This window comes from Ranitomeya imitator, chromosome 2 (genome assembly GCF_032444005.1).
Source record: "Ranitomeya imitator isolate aRanImi1 chromosome 2, aRanImi1.pri, whole genome shotgun sequence".
In the NCBI taxonomy this organism is placed as follows: Eukaryota; Metazoa; Chordata; class Amphibia; order Anura; family Dendrobatidae; genus Ranitomeya; species Ranitomeya imitator.
This window is the reverse complement of record NC_091283.1, coordinates 262,366,849-262,387,261: the sequence shown is the minus strand read 5'-3', so window position 1 is coordinate 262,387,261 and position 20,413 is coordinate 262,366,849. Positions and strand designations below refer to the sequence as shown.

The 20,413-nt window shown below is 42.4% G+C and overlaps 1 protein-coding gene across 1 annotated transcript in view; it reads right to left on the bottom strand.

Annotated features, from left to right (window-relative positions):
* Nucleotides 1–268: 268 nt before the first annotated feature.
* The window catches only part of LOC138663023 (zinc finger protein 605-like), a 90,845-nt gene continuing 70,700 nt past the window's right edge, over nucleotides 269–20,413 (bottom strand). Inside the window, exon 7 of the mRNA XM_069749075.1 lies at nucleotides 269–2,064. Within this exon, the coding sequence (XP_069605176.1) occupies nucleotides 395–2,064 (1,670 nt within the window). The 3' untranslated portion in view covers nucleotides 269–394. The remainder of the gene's footprint in view (nucleotides 2,065–20,413) is intronic.

Below are 20,413 nucleotides of genomic sequence, written 5' to 3'. Positions count from 1 at the left end.
ATTTAATTATATCTATTATTAAATAGTGTCCTGATGAGTCGCCTTTGGTGAGGACGATGAAACCTGTAGAAATGAGAGGCGTGGAGAGTGAGTATGTATACGTCACCTCACCCTATATACTGAACTGTGGGGTACACATTTTTTCTATTAGTCACCTACTAACCTACCTACAGGGGGGGAATTATGGATATAGTTTTACATTTGGAATTAATAAAGTTTAGTTTTATCCTTTTGTCAGCAAACATGAAGAACGACAAGAGACAACCCATTTAGGAAGATTCAATTGTATTTAAAAACTATTCCAACATTATGAACATAAAAAGGCTTCTCCCCTATGTGACTGACATCTCTGATGTTTATTAACAGTTGATTTCCAAGTAAAATATTTCCCACATTAAGAAAATGAAAAAGGCTTCTCCCCTGAGTGACTGCTCTGATGTCTAACAAAAAGCGCTTTCCTGTTAAAACATTTCCCACATTCTGAACAGGAAAAAGGCTTCTCCCCTGTGTGAGTTCTCTGGTGACTAACAAGACTCCCTTTGCAGGTAAAACATTTCCCACATTCTGAACAGGAAAAAGGCTTCTCCCCTGTGTGAGTTCTCTGGTGACTAACAAGATTCCCTTTGTAGGTAAAACATTTCCCACATTCTGAACAGGAAAAAGGCTTCTCTCCTGTGTGGGTTCTTTGGTGTTCATCAAGATTCCCTTTGTAGGTAAAACATTTCCCACATTCTGAACATGAAAAAGACTTCCCTGTATGAGTTCTTTGGTGACTAACAAGATGCCATTTCTGGTTAAAACATTTCCCACATTTTGAACAGGAAAAAGGCTTCTCCCCTGTGTGAGTTCTCTGGTGATTAACAAGATGCCATTTCTGGTTAAATCCTTTCCCACATTCTGAACAGAAAAAAGGCTTCTCTCCTAAGTGAGTTCTCTGGTGGGTAACCAAACATGATTTCTGGTTAAAACATTTCCCACATTCTGAACAGGAAAAAGGCTTCTCCCCTGTGTGAGTTCTCTGGTGACTAACAAGATGCCATTTCTGGTTAAAACATTTCCCACATTCTGAACAGGAAAAAGGCTTCTCTCCTGTGTGAGCTCTCTGATGTCTAACAAGATGCACTTTCCATTTAAAACATTTCTCACATTCTGAACAGGAAAAAGGCTTCTCCCCTGTGTGAGTTCTCTGGTGATTAACAAGATGCCATTTCTGGTTAAAACATTTCCCACATTCTGAACAGGAAAAAAGATTCTCTCCTATGTGAGCTCTCTGGTGAGTAACCAAATATGATTTCTGGTTAAAACATTTCTCACATTCTGAACAGGAAAAAGGCTTCTCCCCTGTGTGAGTTCTCTGGTGAATAACAAGATACCATTTCTGGTTAAAACATTTCCCACATTCTGAACAGAAAAAAGGCTTCTCCCCTGTGTGGGTTCTCTGGTGCTTAACAAAATTCCTTTTGCAGGTAAAACATTTCCCACATTCTGAACATGAAAAAGGCTTCTCTCCTGTGTGAGTTCTTTGGTGTTCATCAAGATTCCCTTTCTGGCTAAAACATTTCCCACATTCTGAACAGGAAAAAGGCTTCTCCCCTGTGTGAGTTCTCTGGTGACTAACAAGATACAATTTCTGGTTAAAACATTTCCCACATTCTGAACAGGAAAAAGGCTTCTCCCCTGTGTGAGTTCTCTGGTGTGCAACAAGATTTCCTTTTTGCGTAAAACATTTTCCACATTCTGAACAGGAAAAAGGCTTCTCCCCTGTGTGAGTCCTATGGTGATAAACCAAATCTGATTTCTTGTTAAAACATTTCCCACATTCTGAACATGAAAATGACTTCTTTGCTTTAGGAGCAGTTTGTTTTTTAATGCCTCTTTTGTGGCTTTGATTTTCCTTAGTAGTCAGTAATGAATCAGAAGATGGGACCTGTTTCATAGGATCAGATGACAGATCTTTGCTGTGAATGGATGATGATATATCTGGAGTAACAGCAATCACTTCAGTTGTATCTTGTAGGATTGAAGATGTCAGCTGTCCCTCTAATCTCCTGGTACAGTCATCTGCTAAGATAAAAAACAATTTTTTTTTTTAATAAAGTATCCTTGAGTTTTATATTTTTGAACATTTTTACTTAAACTGTCCATAAAAATGGCAAGCTATGTAATAAACTTTAATTATTTACCAAGACAATGACAGTTCACAGTCTAATAGAAAACAGTGTTGGATGAGCCAGTAGTGCGTGATGTTTAACTGTTTGTTCATTCTGCCTCCCAAATATAGAATAAAAAGAAACCAATCAATGTTATGTAGGTGAAAATAATAGCACTGGGCGGCCCGCCTGTATGTGCATTAGTAATAGGTTGTAAACCAGATGCTCTGCATTGCATGTGTGAACAATGCCACATACAGACTATTATCTCTTATCTTTTTGTGCACTAATACCAAACAGCCAACACTGGATTGAAAGTGGTTGTTTCATCGGTATTTTTTGCTCCTGTGTTTTTGCCATCATTAATCGGGTCCGCTGCACCCATACAGTGCATTTGTTTGGAGGCTTCAGCAGGTAATCATCTCTGCTTTTTTCTCTGTGACTTTTTTTTAGGCGAAAATAATACCAATTCTCATCTCACAAAAAACAAGTCCCCACTCAGGTCCATCATCTGTCAATGGAAAAACAGAGGTTCCCACAGTATTAGTGGCTCAAAGGCTGTTGAAAAGCAACAGAGTTTCTATAAACCAATCCAGCAAAATCCGCTCTCACTTCTGAGTCTTGCAGTGTGCTCAAACAACATTTAGGCTATATCCACAATTTGCGGATTTGGCTGTGGAATTTTCTGTGCAGATTCTGCATTTCTTGGCAGAAAACACAGGTCAGAATCTGCACGTTTATTCAGCTTTTTTTTGCGCATTTGCTGCGGATTTCAGGTGTTTTTTACCCCTGCAGATTTCTGTTATTGAATGGGTGCAGAAACGCTGCAGATCAGCAAAAAGAATTGACATGGAATCTGCTGTGTTTTCTGTGTCGATTTTTCCACCCCATTAGCACAGCATTTTTTTTCCCATTGATTTACATTGTACTGTAAATCACTTGTGGATCTGCAGCGTTTCTGCATGGAAAAAAATGCTGCGGATCTGCAGGAAATCCACAACATGTGCATATACCAATAAGATCCCTAGATTTAGCAATATTAGAATGATCAGAATCCACTTAATTTGCAGTGTGTGTCTCCCGAAGCACAATCTGGGCACTATGTGCTGGGTAATAAAATGGAAAATATGTAATTTTCACTCTCCAACATCCACTTTGTTTTAATTTCCAGAAAGTGGCTGTGGAGTCAAAATATTCATTCCACCTACAGTACATACGTGGTCAAAATTGTTGGTACCCATCGTTTAATGACAGAAAAACCCACAATGGTCACAGAAATAACTTGAATCTGACAAAAGTAATAATAAAAATGTATGAAAATGAAAGTCAGACATTGCTTTTCAACCATGCTTCCACATTTTTTTTTTTTTAAATAAAAAACTCATGAAATAGGCCTGGAGAGAAATGATGGGACCCTTAACTGCTTCGTGATCGCCAACGGTAGATAAATGTCGGCGCTAGCAGGGCTTTGTGCAGCACCGACATTTCTCTATGGATGGCGGTTTTGTGCTCATCAGGACCCCCATGTACCTTATAACGCTTCCTCTGACTTTATCGAGACCTGATTGGTTCAGGTCCTGATGATGTCAGCATCACAGAAGCCAATGAGACATCACTAGGAAACTTTGTTATAGCAACAAACTTTCCCGGGCGATCTGCCTCATAAAAACGCTGTTTCTCCTCAAATCTCCTGTGAGAGATTAGTGGAGAAACAGTGTTACAAGAGCTGCTGGCAACAGCTGTGTCAGTCAGCGATCTTGTTATAAAGTAAAAAAAAAGATAAGGCAGGTTAGGGTAAGTGCTATAGTTAAGGTACCGTCACATTTAGCGATGCTGCAGCGATATAGACAACGATGCCGATCGCTGCGACGTCGCTGTGTGGTCCCTGGAGAGCTGTCACACAGACAGCTCTCCAGCAACCAACGATGCCGAAGTCCCCGGGTAACCAGGGTAAACATCGGGTTACTAAGCGCAGGGCCGCGCTTAGTAACCCGATATTTATTCTGGTTACCATTGTAAAAGTTAAAAAAAAAACAAAAACAGTACATACTCACATTCCGGTGTCTGTCACGTCCCCCGGCATCAGCTTCCCTGCACTGTGTCAGCGCCGGCCGGCCGTAAAGCAGAGCACAGCGGTGACGTCACCGCTGTGCTCTGCTTTACGGCCGTCCGGCGCTGACAGTCAGTGCAGGGAAGCTGACGCCGGGGGACGTGACAGACACCGGAATGTGAGTATGTACTGTTTTTTTTTTTTTTTTAACTTTTACAATGGTAACCAGAATAAATATCGGGTTACTAAGCGCGGCCCTGCGCTTAGTAACCCGATATTTACCCTGGTTACAAGTGAACACATCCCTGGATCGGCGTCACACACGCCGATCCAGCGATGACAGCGGGTGATCAGCGACCAAAAAAAAGGTCCTGATCATTCCCAGCGACCAACGATCTCCCAGCAGGGGACTGATTGTTGGTCGGTCACGCATAACGATTTCGTTAACGATATCATTGCTACGTCACAAAAAGCAACGATATCGTTAACAAAATCGTTATGTGTGAAGGTACCTTTAGTGTTGGGGCTAAAGCTAGCGTTGCTGTTAGGCTAAAGTTAGCTTTGTTGTTTGTGTAGTAAGTTATCTTTAACCCCTTTCTGACATTAGACGTACTATCCCGTCGAGGTGGGGTGGGCCCCTATGACCACCGACGGGATAGTACGTCATATGCGATCGGCAGTGCTCACGGGGGGGGGAGCCGCCGATCGCAGCCGGGTGTCAGCTGCCTATCGCAGCTGACATCCGACACTATGTGCGAGGAGCGGTCACGGACCACCCCCGGCACATTAACCCCCGGCACACCGCGATCAAAGATGATCGCGATGTGCCGGCGGTACAGGGAAGCATCGCGCAGGGAGGGGGCTCCCTGCGGGCTTCCGTGAGCCCCCCGCAGCAACGCGATGTCATCACGTTGCTGCGAGGGTCTTACCTCCCTCCCTGCCTTCTCCTGCCCCGGATCCAAGATGGCCACGGATCTGGGTCCTGCAGGGAGGGAGGTGGCTTCACAGAGCCTGCTCAGAGCAGGCACTGTGAAGCCTGCAGTGCTGTAAGTCAGATCGGTGATCTGACAGAGTGCTGTGCAAACTGTCAGATCACCGATCCGTGATGTCACCCCCTGGGACAAAATAAAAAAGTAAAAAATTTTTTTTCCAAATGTGTAAAAAAAAAAAAAAATATTCCCATAAATACATTTCTTCATCTAAATAAATATAAAAAAAAAAACAATAAAAGTACACATTTAGTATCGCCACGTCTGTAACGACCCGACCTATAAAACTGTCCCACTAGTTAACCCCTTCAGTAAACAACGTAAGAAAAAAAACGAGGCAAAAAACAACGCTTTATTATCATACCGCCGAACAAAAAGTGGAATAACACGCGATCAAAAAGACAGATATAAATAACCATGGTACCGCTGAAAACGTCATCTTGTCCTGCAAAAAACAAGCCGCCATACAGCATCATCAGCAAAAAAATAAAAAAGTTATAGTCCTGAGAATAAAACGATGCAAAATTATTATTTTTTCTGTAAAATAGTTTTTATCGTATAAAAGCGCCAAAACATAAAAAAATTATACAAAATGAGGTGTCGCTGTAATCGTACTGACCCGAAGAATAAAACGGCTTTATCAATTTTACCAAACGCGGAACGGTATAAACGCCTCCCCCAAAAGAAATGAATGAATAGCTGGTTTTTGGTCCTTCTTCCTCACAAAAATCGGAATAAAAAGCGATCAAAAAATGTCACGTGCCCGAAAATGTTACCAATAAAAATGTCAACTCGTCCCGCAAAAAACAAGACCTCACATGACTCTGTGGACCAAAATATGGAAAAATTATAGCTCTCAAAATGTGGTAACGAAAAAAATATTTTTTTTGCAATAAAAAGCGTCTTTCAGTGTGTGACGGCTGCCAATCATAAAAATCCGCTAAAAATCTCGCTATAAAAGTAAATCAAACCTCCCTTCATCACCCCCTTAGTTAGGGAAAAATAAAAAAAAATGTATTTATTTCCATTTTCCCATTAGGGCTAGGGTTAGGGCTAGGATTAGGGCTAGGGTTAGGGCTAAAGTTAGGGTTAGGGTTTAGATTACATTTACAGTTGGGAATAGGGTTGGGATTAGGGTTAGGGGTGTGTCAGGGTTAGAGGTGTGGTTAGGGTTACCGTTGGAATTAGGGTTAGGGGTATGTTTGGATTAGGGTTTCAGTTATAATTGGGGGTTTCCACTGTTTAGGCACATCAGGGGCTCTCCAAACACGACAAGGCGTCCGATCTCAATTCCAGCCAATTCTGCGTTGAAAAAGTAAAACAGTGCTCTTTCCCTTCCGAGCTCTCCAGTGTGCCCAAACAGGGGTTTACCCCAACATATGGGGCATCAGCGTACTCAGGACAAATAGGACAACTTTTGGGGTCCAATTTCTCCTGTTACCCTTGGGAAAAAAAAACTGGGGGCTAAAAGATAATTTTTGTGGGAAAAAAAAGATTTTTTATTTTCACGGCTCTGCGTTACAAACTGTAGTGAAACACTTGGGGGTTCACAGCTCTAACAACACATCTAGATGAGTTCCTTAGGGTGTCTAGTTTCCAAAATGGTGTCACTTGTGGGGGGTTTCTACTGTTTAGGTACATTAGGGGCTCTGCAAACGCAATGTGACACCTGCAGACCATTCCATCTAAGTCTGCATTCCAAATGGCGCGCCTTCCCTTCGGAGCCCTCCCATGCGCCCAAACAGTGGTTCCCCCCACATATTGTGTATAATCGTACTCAGGACAAATTGGGCAACAAATTTTGGTGTCCAATTTCTCCTGTTACCCTCGGGAAAATACAAAACTGGGGGCTAAAAAATAATTTGTGTGGGAAAAAAATGTTTGTTTTATTTTTACGGCTCTGCATTATAAACTTCTGTGAAGCCCTTGGTGGGTCAAAGCGCTCAAAACACATCTAGATAAGTTCCTTAGGAGGTCTACTTTCCAAAATGGTGTCACTTGTGGGGGGTTTCAATGTTTAGGCACATCAGTGGCTCTCCAAACGCAACATGGCGTCCCATCTCAATTCCTGTCAATTCTGCATTGAAAAGTCAAACGGCGCTCCTTCCCTTCCGAGCTCTGTCATGCGCCCAAACAGTGCTTTACACCCACATATGGGGTATCGGTGTATTCAGGACAAATTGTACAACAACTTTTGGGGTCCATTTTCTCCTGTTACCCTTGGTAAAATAAAACAAATTGGAGCTGAAGTAATTTTTTTGTGAAAAAAAGTTAAAGGTTCATATTTAAACATTCCAAAAATTCCTGTGAAGCACCAGAAGGGTTAATAAACTTCTTGAATGTGGTTTTGAGCACCTTGAGGGGTGCAGTTTTTAGAATGGTGTCACACTTCGGTATTTTCTATCATATAGACCCCTCAAAATGACTTCAAATGAGATGTGGTCCCTAAAAAAAAAAAATGGTGTTGTAAAAATGAGAAATTGCTGGTCAACTTTTAACCCTTATAACTCCATAACAAAAAAAAAATTTTGGTTCCAAAATTGTGTTGATGTAAAGTAGACATGTGAGAAATGTTACTTATTAAGTACAGGTCCTTCTCAAAAAATTAGCATATAGTGTTAAATTTCATTATTTACCATAATGTAATGATTACAATTAAACTTTCATATATTATAGATTCATTATCCACCAACTGAAATTTGTCAGGTCTTTTATTGTTTTAATACTGATGATTTTGGCATACAACTCCTGATAACCCAAAAAACCTGTCTCAATAAATTAGCATATTTCACCCATCCAATCAAATAAAAGTGTTTTTTAATAACAAACAAAAAAACCCATCAAATAATAATGTTCAGTTATGCACTCAATACTTGGTCGGGAATCCTTTGGCAGAAATGACTGCTTCAATGCGGCGTGGCATGGAGGCAATCAGCCTGTGACACTGCTGAGATGTTATGGAGGCCCAGGATGCTTCAATAGCGGCCTTAAGCTCATCCAGAGTGTTGGGTCTTGCGTCTCTCAACTTTCTCTTCACAATATCCCACAGATTCTCTATGGGGTTCAGGTCAGGAGAGTTGGCAGGCCAATTGAGCACAGTAATACCATGGTCAGTAAACCATTTACCAGTGGTTTTGGCACTGTGAGCAGGTGCCAGGTCGTGCTGAAAAATGAAATCTTCATCTCCATAAAGCATTTCAGCCGATGGAAGCATGAAGTGCTCCAAAATCTCCTGATAGCTAGCTGCATTGACCCTGCCCTTGATGAAACACAGTGGACCAACACCAGCAGCTGACATGGCACCCCACACCATCACTGACTGTGGGTACTTGACACTGGACTTCAGGCATTTTGGCATTTCCTTCTCCCCAGTCTTCCTCCAGACTCTGGCACCTTGATTTCCGAATGACATGCAAAATTTGCTTTCATCAGAAAAAAGTACTTGGGACCACTTAGCAACAGTCCAGTGCTGCTTCTCTGTAGCCCAGGTCAGGCGCTTCTGCCGCTGTTTATGGTTCAAAAGTGGCTTTACCTGGGGAATGCGGCACCTGTAGCCCATTTCCTGCACACGCCTGTGCACGGTGGCTCTGGATGTTTCCACACCAGACTCAGTCCACTGCTTCCTCAGGTTCCCCAAGGTCTGGAATCGGTCCTTCTCCACAATCTTCCTCAGGGTCCGGTCTCCTCTTCTCGTTGTACAGCGTTTTCTGCCACATTGTTTCCTTCCAACAGACTTACCATTGAGGTGCCTTGATACAGCACTCTGGGAACAGCCTATTTGTTGAGAAATTTCTTTCGGGGTCTTACCCTCTTGCTTGAGGGTGTCAATGATGGCCTTCTTGACATCTGTCAGGTCGCTAGTCTTACCCATGATGGGGGTTTTGAGTAATGAACCCGGCAGGGAGTTTATATAAGCCTCAGGTATCTTTTGCATGTGTTTAGAGTTAATTAGTTGATTCAGAAGATTAGGGTAATAGGTCGTTTAGAGAACCTTTTCTTGATATGCTAATTTATTGAGACAGGTTTTTTGGGTTATCAGGAGTTGTATGCCAAAATCAGTATTAAAACAATAAAAGACCTGACAAATTTCAGTTGGTGGATAATGAATCTATAATATATGAAAGTTTAATTGTAATCATTACATTATGGTAAATAATGAAATTTAACACTATATGCTAATTTTTTGAGAAGGACCTGTATTTTTTGTGACATATCTCTGTGATTTAATTGCATAAAAATTCAAAGTTGGAAAATTGCGAAATTTTCATAATTTTCGCCAAATTTCCGTTTTTTTCACAAATAAACGCAGGTACTATCAAATAATTTTTACCACTATCATGAAGTACAATATGTCTCGAGAAAACAATGTCAGAATCACTGGGATCCGTTGAAGCGTTCCAGAGTTATAACCTCATAAAGGGACAGTGGTCAGAATTGTAAAAATTGGCCCGGTCATTAACGTGCAAACCACCCTTGGGGGTAAAGGGGTTAATGGTTTCAAACATTACAATTAATTAATACTAATTATTGATATACTGATATGGTTTCAATCAGTTCTAATATTCAGTATATCCTTACTGTATGGAGTTTGCATAAGGTCATTGAAGTTTAAATGTCCAACCAGATGACCCATACATCGTAACATAGTAACATAGTTAGTAAGGCCGAAAAAAGACATTTGTCCATCCAGTTCAGCCTATATTCCATCATAATAAATCCCCAGATCTACGTCCTTCTACAGAACCTAATAATTGTATGATACAATATTGTTCTGTTCCAGGAAGACATCCAGGCCTCTCTTGAACCCCTCGACTGAGTTCGCCATCACCACCTCCTCAGGCAAGCAATTCCAGATTCTCACCGCCCTAACAGTACAGAATCCTCTTCTATGTTGGTAGAAAAACCTTCTCTCTTCCAGACGCAAAGAATGCCCCCTTGTGCCCGTCACCTTCCTTGGTATAAACAGATCCTCAGCGAGATATTTGTATTGTCCCCTTCTAGCAGAAGATCATTTGTTGTTTAGTAACTGACAAGTTAGTTGTTATTAGTGAATGTATTTGTTGTTTGTAACTGACCAGCTACTTGTTGTCAGTAACTGACTGGTTTAACCCCTTCCCGACCTGTGACACAGCGTATGCATCATGAAAGTCGGTGCCAATCCAACCTGTGACGCATATGCTGCGTCACAGAATGATCGTGTCCCTGCAGATCGGGTGAAAGGGTTAACTGTAATTTCACCCAACCAGCAGGGACAGGGGGAGTGGTACTTCGCCCCCTCCTCCCCCCCTGTGGCTACAATCGCTCTGATTGGCTGTTGAAGGTGAAACGATCAGAGCAATCTGTAATATTTCACCAATGAAAATTGGTGAAATATTACAATCCAGCCATGGCCGATGCTGCAATATCGGCCATGGCTGGACACCACGATCTGCCCCCGCCACCGCTCTCCTCCCCTCTGTCCTGTCCTCTGCTCCCCTCCGTCCTCTCCCCCCGCCGTCCAATGTCACCCCCCCATACTTACCGAGTTTCGGTGTCCCTCCCGGTGTCCGTCCGTCTTCTCCATGGGTGCCGCCATCTTCCAAAATGCGCAGTGCGCCCGCCGAATCTGCCGGCCAGCAGATTCATTCCAGGTACATTTTGATCACTGTGATAGAACCTATCACCGAGATCAAAATAAAAAAATAGTATATCACCCCCCCACACTTTATCACCCCCATAGGTAGGGAACATAATAAAATAAAGAAAATATATTTTTTTTTATTTTTCCACTAGGGTTAGTCTTAGGGTTGCAATTAGCGTTCGGTTTGCTATTAGGGTTAGGGTTGCAACTAGGGATAGGGTTAGGGTTAGAACTAGGGTTAGGGTTGCAACTAGGGTTAGAATTAGGCTTAGGGTCAGAATTAGGCTTAGGGTCAGAATTAGGCTTAGGGTCAGAATTAGGCTTAGGGTCAGAATTAGGCTTAGGGTCAGAATTAGGCTTAGGGTCAGAATTAGGCTATGTGCACATGGTGCGGAATTGGCTGCAGATCCGCAGCGGATTGGCCGCTGCGGATTTGTAGCACTTTTTCATCACGTTTACAGGACCATGTAATATCCAGATATAAATCACTGCACTCGTACTATGGAAAATGCTTGTTGCAGGTGAAAAAGTTTATTGAAACCAGTGTTGCAGTAAAATACAGAGGTGAAGCGATAGGCATAAGACATTTCGGCCAGCTCGTGGCCTTGATCACAGTATCGCTGAAATAAATGACATAAAAACAAATGAGTAACTATATACAGATCATATTTACATATATACAATTCGGTGAAACAATGTCAGAAAACCAAGTCAAAAACAAGTTGAAAATGGAACAAATGATGTCAGTGCTCCTAAGATTTGAGGACAAAAGAAACAAACAATCGGGAGGTATGGAGATAGGTATGGCATGCGATGGAGCTAGAGGATGAGACGATAAAGATGCTAAAACATACCCTAGTGGGAAGTTCCTAGTTTACTGCTGCACTACAGTGTTGCTGAGGATATCAGCCAGAAATAAATGTCCTAAAAGAATGATGGGACATGGAAGGTAATGAGAGATAATTAAGAATATCACCAATGGCTACAATGTATCTAGGTGGAAAAAGGCTATAACATACTTGCCAACCTATGTTTTTACTGCTAATCATAAGAGTATAGGGAACCAATTGTCGCCGTATCGTGGAGCATGCATATAGGTGTGGCTGTAGGAATAGATAAAAGTGAGTTATCTGTTAAGTCTGTATGGGGTGGGTGGTAAAAAGTTGGACTGTGTTATACTTGCCAGTTTAGTATTTCCGTTGTACACAGTGTGCCAGGCCAGTCGGCGTAGTATGGAGCGCACATATAAGACTAGCTAAAGGAGATATTTGAAATAGATCTATGAGTTAAATCTATATAGAGTCCATATAGAGTATAACCAGGTAACGAAAATATACTTGCCGATTTGAATGTAGTACTAATCAAGCAAAAATACACCAAATGTCCCCAGAATATGGATGGTGCACATGGATATAGCTGTGGGAACAGACGTATATAGGGTAAGTGGATTGTCAGGTAGGTCTATAGTGGGTAATTTTGTAATGGATGCGCTACCTGCCAGTGTATAGATACAGTCCCAATATAGCTATACAGGTCCAGTATTCTAGATGTAATGAGGGCAGTGGTGTACCAAGATTAAACTGTAAAAGAAACTGGTGTAAAGATATAGTATAATGGGGACGCTGAGTCACTTATCTGATAGATGGTGTTCTCACATCCGCAGTCTGCTGGTAGCGTTCGTGGTTGGGGGGGCCGGCGTTGGTGGCCAAGTGGTAGAAGCAGACACACACCGTGTCTTTGCTAAAGGAGCGGCTGCCATGACAATACTAGCAGCGCTGTATAAAGCCCCGGCCGGTCAGGTGACCGGATGTGATGCAGGACGCCCGCACCTGCGCAGTCGGTGTGGAGAGTCCACAAATGCCGACGCATGCGTAGTGCCTGAAGGACCTGTGTGCACCCACATACGATGCCGACATCAGCGTCTATGCTGTGTGCATCGGACCCGCAAGATGGCGCCCGCGCATGCGCAATGGAGCTGGACAGAAACCCAGTGTAGCAGCGTAGTGAAATGTGTGTTCAAATTCTACCTCTCTAGGTAGAAGGGACGCATAAGCGTTATAGAAAAAGAGAGCGCCTCAGCGTTACTAAAAGACCCATGGAAACTGTATAGGTCTTCTAACTATAACTCTATAGCAGACAGCTAGGAACGCCCCAGCATAACTAAATAGGGAAAGAAGGGAGCGCAACAGCGTTACTTAGAGGACTCTTGTAGGGTGTATAGAGAGATGTGCTGTAATATGCTGTGGGGTGCTGATCCTTAGAAAACACTGCAGATATATAATGCATATATACATTTGTACATACATGGTAGGAGTCCAAACTGAAATAAAAGAAAATAAGAAATAAGGAAAATAATAAAGTAAATAATAACGGAAAAATAAAGGGAAAAGGAAATGAAAGTCCCCTTGGGGAAAAGGAAATACTGGGAAAAATATAATAATAATAATAATAATTGGAAAAAATGAAAAAAATGAAAATAAAAATAAAAATTGAAAAATGATAAAAAAATAAAAATAAAAATTAAAAATAATAATGATAAAAAAAATAGTTGGGGAAGTTCCCTAGTTGGGGAAACCAGAATACAGGAAATGGCCAATAAATTTGAGGCCCGCAATTACCCAACCAATCTCCTCCATATGGAATCATCCCGAGCCATCAGTGACCCTAACGATGGGGCGGTCAGCATTGTAAAAAACCCACGACTCCCCTTTGTGCACAACCATCACCCCACGATGCACAAAATACATAATCTCATTCGTGGACATTGGCCCCTTCTCAGCAAGGCCTACCCCAGTATCCCTATTTTTAGAGATCCACCGCTAATGTGTACCAGAAGACCCAAGAACATACGGGACAAGTTGGTAAGAGCGGACCTAGGGTCACATAAATCACCACTAACCAGGACCCTGACTGATCAAAAAAGAACGGTACCTTTCCTTGCTTGAATTGTATGAGTTGCTCTAATATCATCAAAGGGAACGAGGTAGTGCATCCACGAACTGGGAAATCATATCCCATTAGGGATTACTATACTTGTGCAACGAGCTTTGTGGTATACGTTATAAAGTGCCCATGTGGGCTGTTATACGTGGGTGAGACCACCCAGGCAATTAGGGATCGAATCTCCAGCCACAAATCTACCATCAGGCGTGAGAAATTATGGCTACCGCTACCATCACACTTTAAAGAAGCGAGACACAATATTGCCCAACTGAGGTTTCAAATAGTGGAAAAGGTACCTCGTCCGAGAAGGGGAGGTAATCATATTCAGCTTTTAAAACAAAGGGAAACTTTTTGGATTTATACCCTAGACACCCTCCATCCAAGGGGGTTAAATCGTGAGATTGACTGGCTAACATAAACCTGTTTTTTTTCTAGACGAATTGACCCACTGCACTAGTAGCCTCAACCGCATGCACTTTCGAGACGGTAAGCTTTATACCCTCTGGTTCCTTAACCAGCTTCCCGTTTTTTATTTTTATTGTTTATTTTTTTTATCATTATTTTTTTTAATTTTAATTTTTTTATCATTTTTCAATTTTTATTTTCATTTTTTTCATTTTTTCCAATTATTATTATTATATTTTTCCCAGTATTTCCTTTTCCCCAAGGGGACTTTCATTTCCATTCATTTCCTTTTCCCTTTATTTTTCCGTTATTATTTACTTTATTATTTTCCTTATTTCTTATTTTCTTTTATTTCAGTTTGGACTCCTACCATGTATGTACAAATGTATATATGCATTATATATCTGCAGTGTTTTCTAAGGATCAGCACCCCACAGCATATTACAGCACATCTCTCTATACACCCTACAAGAGTCCTCTAAGTAACGCCGTTGCGCTCCCTTCTTTCCCTATTTAGTTATGCTGGGGCGTTCCTAGCTGTCTGCTATAGAGTTATAGTTAGAAGACCTATACAGTTTCCATGGGTCTTTTAGTAACGCTGAGGCGCTCTCTTTTTCTATAACGCTTATGCGTCCCTTCTACCTAGAGAGGTAGAATTTGAACACACATTTCACTACGCTGCTACGCTGGGTATCTGTCCAGCTCCATTGCGCATGCGCGGGCGCCATCTTGCGGGTCCGATGCACACAGCATAGACGCTGATGTCTGCATCGTATGTGGGCGCACACAGGTCCTTCAGGCACTACGCATGCGTCGGCATTTGTGGACTCCACACCGACTGCGCAGGTGCGGGCGTCCTGCATCACATCCGGTCACCTGACCGGCCGGGGCTTTATACAGCGCTGCTAGTATTGTCATGGCAGCCGCTCCTTTAGCAAAGACACGGTGTGTGTCTGCTTCTACCACTTGGCCACCAACGCCGGCCCCCCAACCACGAACGCTACCAGCAGACTGCAGATGTGAGAACACCATCTATCAGATAAGTGACTCAGCGTCCCCATTATACTATATCTGTACACCAGTTTCTTTTACAGTTTAACCTTGGTACACCACTGCCCTCATTACATCTAGAATACTGGACCTGTATAGCTATATTGGGACTGTATCTACACACTGGCAGGTAGCGCATCCATTACAAAATTACCCACTATAGACCTACCTGACAATCCACTTACCCTATATACGTCTGTTCCCACAGCTATATCCATGTGCACCATCCATATTCTGGGGACATTTGGTGTATTTTTGCTTGATTAGTACTACATTCAAATCGGCAAGTATATTTTCGTTACCTGGTTATACTCTATATGGACTCTATATAGATTTAACTCATAGATCTATTTCAAATATCTCCTTTAGCTAGTCTTATATGTGCGCTCCATACTACGCCGACTGGCCTGGCACACTGTGTACAACGGAAATACTAAACTGGCAAGTATAACACAGTCCAACTTTTTACCACCCACCCCATACAGACTTAACAGATAACTCACTTTTATCTATTCCTACAGCCACACCTATATGCATGCTCCACGATACGGCGACAATTGGTTCCCTATACTCTTATGATTAGCAGTAAAAACATAGGTTGGCAAGTATGTTGTAGCCTTTTTCCACCTAGATACATTGTAGCCATTGGTGATATTCTTAATTATCTCTCATTACCTTCCATGTCCCATCATTCTTTTAGGACATTTATTTCTGGCTGATATCCTCAGCAACACTGTAGTGCAGCAGTAAACTAGGAACTTCCCACTAGGGTATGTTTTAGCATCTTTATCGTCTCATCCTCTAGCTCCATCGCATGCCATACCTATCTCCATACCTCCCGATTGTTTGTTTCTTTTGTCCTCAAATCTTAGGAGCACTGACATCATTTGTTCCATTTTCAACTTGTTTTTGACTTGGTTTTCTGACATTGTTTCACCGAATTGTATATATGTAAATATGATCTGTATATAGTTACTCATTTGTTTTTATGTCATTTATTTCAGCGATACTGTGATCAAGGCCACGAGCTGGCCGAAACGTCTTATGCCTATCGCTTCACCTCTGTATTTTACTGCAACACTGGTTTCAATAAACTTTTTCACCTGCAACAAGCATTTTCCATAGTACGAGTGCAGTGATTTATATATGGATATTGCATGGGACTATTGGTTCCGTTCACTTGCACCGTCATACCCACAAATAGTCGAGTGCTAGCCTTCGTATTCTCTACAGGACCATGTAAACCTATGGAAAACCAAATCCGCTGTGCCCATGGTGAGGAAAATACCGCTCGGTATTTTCCGCAGCATGTCAATTCTTTGTGTGGATTCCGCAGAGTTTTACACCTGTTCCTGTATAGGAATCCGCAGGTGAAATCCGCACAAAAAACACTTTCAAAAACGGTGCGAAAAATCCGCAACGTGGGCACATAGCCTTAGGGTTGGAATTAGACTTAGGGTTGGAATTAGGGTTAAGATTAGGGTTAGAGGTGTGTTGGAGTTAGGGTTAGGCTTGTGGTTAGGGTTATGGTTGGGATTAGGTTTAGGGGTGTGTTGGGGTTAGGGTTGTGGTTAGGGTTGTGATTAGGGTTAGGGGTGTGTTTGGGTTAGGGTTGTGGTTAGCGGTGTGTTGGGGTTAGGGTTGTGATTAGGGTCATGGTTAGAGTTGGGATTAGCGTTAGGGGTGTGTTGGGGTTAGTGTTGGAGTTAGAATTGAGGGGTTTCCACTGTTTAGGCACATCAGGGGGTCTCCAAACGTGACATGGCGCCACCATTGATTCCAGCCAATCTTGCGTTCAAGAAGTCAAATGGTGTTCCCTCCCTTCCCCGATGTGTACCCAAACAGTGGTTTACTCCCACATATGGGGTATCAGTATACTCAGGACAAACTGGACAACAACTTTTGGGGTCCAATTTCTCCTGTTACCCTTGTGAAAATAAAAAATTGTGGGCTAAAAAAATAATTTTTGAGGAAAGAAATTATTTTTAATTTTCGCGGCTCTGCGTTATAAACTTATGTGAAGCACTTGGGGGTTTAAAGTGCTCACCACACATCTAGATAAGTTCGTTTGGGGGTCTAGTTTCCAAAATGGAGTCACTTGTGGGGGGCTTCTACTGTTTAGGCACATCAGCGGCTCTGCAAACGCAACGTGACGCCCACAGACCATTCCATCAAAGACTGCATTTCAAAACGTCACTACTTCCCTTCCGAGCCCCGACGTGTGCCCAAACAGTGGCTTACCCCCTACGTGTCAGCGTACTCAGGACAAACTGGACAACTTTTGGGGTCCACTTTCTCCTCTTACCCTTGTGAAAACAAAAAAAATTGTGGGCTAAAAAGTCATTTTTGAGGAAAGAAAAATTATTTTTTATTTTCACGGCTCTGCGTTATAAACTTCTGTGAAGTACTTGGGGGTTCAAAGTGCTCACTACACATCTAGATTAGTTCCTTGGGAGGTCTAGTTTCCAAACTGGGGTCCCTTGTGGGGGAGCTCCAATGTTTAGGCACACTTGGGCTCTCCAAACGCAACATGATGTCAGCGAACGATTGGAGCTAATTTTCCATTCAAAAAGTCAAATGGCGCTCCTTCCCTTCCGAGCCCTGTCATGCGCCCAAACAGTGGTTTACCCCCCATGTGAGGTATCGGTGTGCTCAGAAGAAATTGCCCAACAAATCCATATTATCCTGTTGCCCATGTGAAAATGAAAAAATTGAGGCTAAAAGAAAATTTTTGTGAGAAAAAAGTACTTTTTTCATTTTTACGGATCAATTTGTGAAGCAAATTTAAAGTGCTCACTATGCATCTAGATAAATTCCTTGGGGGGTCTAGTTTCCAAAATGGGGTCACTTGTGGGGGAGCTCCACTGTTTAGGCACACAGGGGCTCTCCAAACGCGACATGGTGTCCGCTAATGATTGGAGCCAATTTTTCATTCAAAAAGTCAAATGGTGCTCCTTCCCTTCCAAGCCCTGTCGTGCACCCAAACAGTGGTTCCCCCCCAAATGGGGTATCGACATACTCAGGACAAATTGGACAACAACTATCGTGGTCCAGTCTCTCCTTTTACCCTCGAGAAAATAACAAAAATTGTTGCTAAAAGATCATTTTTGTGACTTAAAAAGTTAAATTTTATTTTTTCCTTCCATGTTGCTTCTGTGAAAAACCTGAAGAGTTAATGAACTTCTTGAATGTGGTTTTGAGCACCTTGAGGGGTGCAGTTTTTAGAATGGTGTCTCTTTTGGGTATTTTCAGCCATATAGACCCCCTTAAACTGACTTCAAATGTAATTTTGCTGTAAAAATGAGAAATCGCTGGTCAACTTTTAACACTTATAACTTCCTAGCAAAAAAAATGTTTTTTTCCAAAATTGTGCTGATGTAAAGTAAACATGTGGTAAATGTTATTCCAGGTGGCATTAACCCTTTATTACCCCATATCCCACCGCTACACGGGAATGGGAAGAGAGTGGCCAAGTGCCAGAATAGGCGCATCTTCCAGATGTGCCTTTTCTGGGGTGGCTGGGGGCAGATGTTTTTAGCCGGGGGGGGGGGGGGCAATAACCATGGGCCCTCTCCAGGCTATTAATATCTGCCCTCAGTCACTGGCTTTACTACTCTGGCGGAGAAAATTGTGCGTGAGCCGACGCCAATTTTTTCCGCCATTTAACCCTTTATTTTAATAGTTAGAACGGCCAAATTTTGCACATACACACTACTAACAATAGTGGTGTGGAATATGCAAAAAAAATGGTGATATGAGATGGTTTACTGTATGTAAACCATGTCTCATATCATGTCGGGTTTAGGAAGGAGAAAGCAAAAGCCGGTAATTGAATTACCGGCTTTTCTCTCTAACAGCGCTGCGTATTCCTCGCAAGTCACACTGCTGGTCCGTGTGTAATCCGTATTTTTGGGGCTTCCATAGACTTTCATTGATGTTTTATTTGCACAATACGGTGACAAACGCAGCATGCTGCGATTTTCTACGGCCGTAGAAAGCCGTATAATACTGATCAGTTTAATACGGCAGATAGGAGCAGGGGCATAGAGAATAATTGTGCCGTATTTTTTGCGAGTTTTACGGACGTAGTTTCTGCGCTTTTACGTCCGTAAAACTCGCAAGTGTGACGCCGGCCTTATAGTGCAGAGGAGGCTTATGCACTTTTTTTTTTTTCTGACAGCGAAGAAAGTGCAGTGCCAGATGGCGATGTGGATTTCGAGGGCTTTAGTAGCAGCGACAGTGATAGCTCAGAAATGAGCAGTGATTCTGGTCCATCCTCACACACAAGGACCAGTACAACAAGAAGGATAAATAGCGCTTCTGGAGAAATGTCTCCAACTCAGGGAACAATGCCCAGTACTAGCGCTGTCCCTAGTGCTCGTGAATTGGCGCACACCAATGTCCAAGGGGTTTTGCCTCTTGATGTAGCATTTCTCAGATGGGAGGCTTTGGATTCGGCTACTCCATTTATCCTTAATTTTAATGCCATTCCTGGTATAAATGTGGAGGTGGAAAATTTTGGACCAGCTAATTTTTTTAATTTGTTTTTTGACAGATAGCTTGCTAGAGCAAATTGTCCTACAAACAAATTTATATATGTCCCAATTCATCAGCTAGAATCCACGATCCTATTATGTTAGGTCAAATTTATGGACACCAACTAATGTCCTAGAAAAGAAATATCGCTTCTCCTTGCGGAGATAGACATGCTAAGCATGCCGAGATGAGGAGACTTAAAGCCGCAATTCTCCTCTGGGTAATATGCTAATTATGCAAATTGTCTCTTCAGAGAGGAAGAGCTCAAACTCTAGTGCCACCTATTGGAAGGCAGCAATCCTACAAGTCAATGTTGACCCTTTAATGAGCCTTGTGTTAGGGCTGGCGGAACGCACAGAGTAAATATAATGATAGTAAAGGTGCGTTCGCAGCCCAGGGTCCACCGTGCAGGAGTGGGACCTGCTGCTAGTAAATGGCGGCGCTATATGGTGGTACTACGCCAGAATAGACACGGGTTCAGTCATCCTGTCTGTATAGGAGCAAACTCTGTTGCTTCACAGAGTCGCCGGGAATAAAGGTAATGCTGTGCCTTGTTAGCAGACACAGGGTGCAGCAAATGGATACTAGTGGGATCCCTGCAATTCACCCTCACTATGCTGCTGGTTGATCCCGCTCTGCTCCTCGGTGGCTTTTGAGCCTGCGCCTGAGG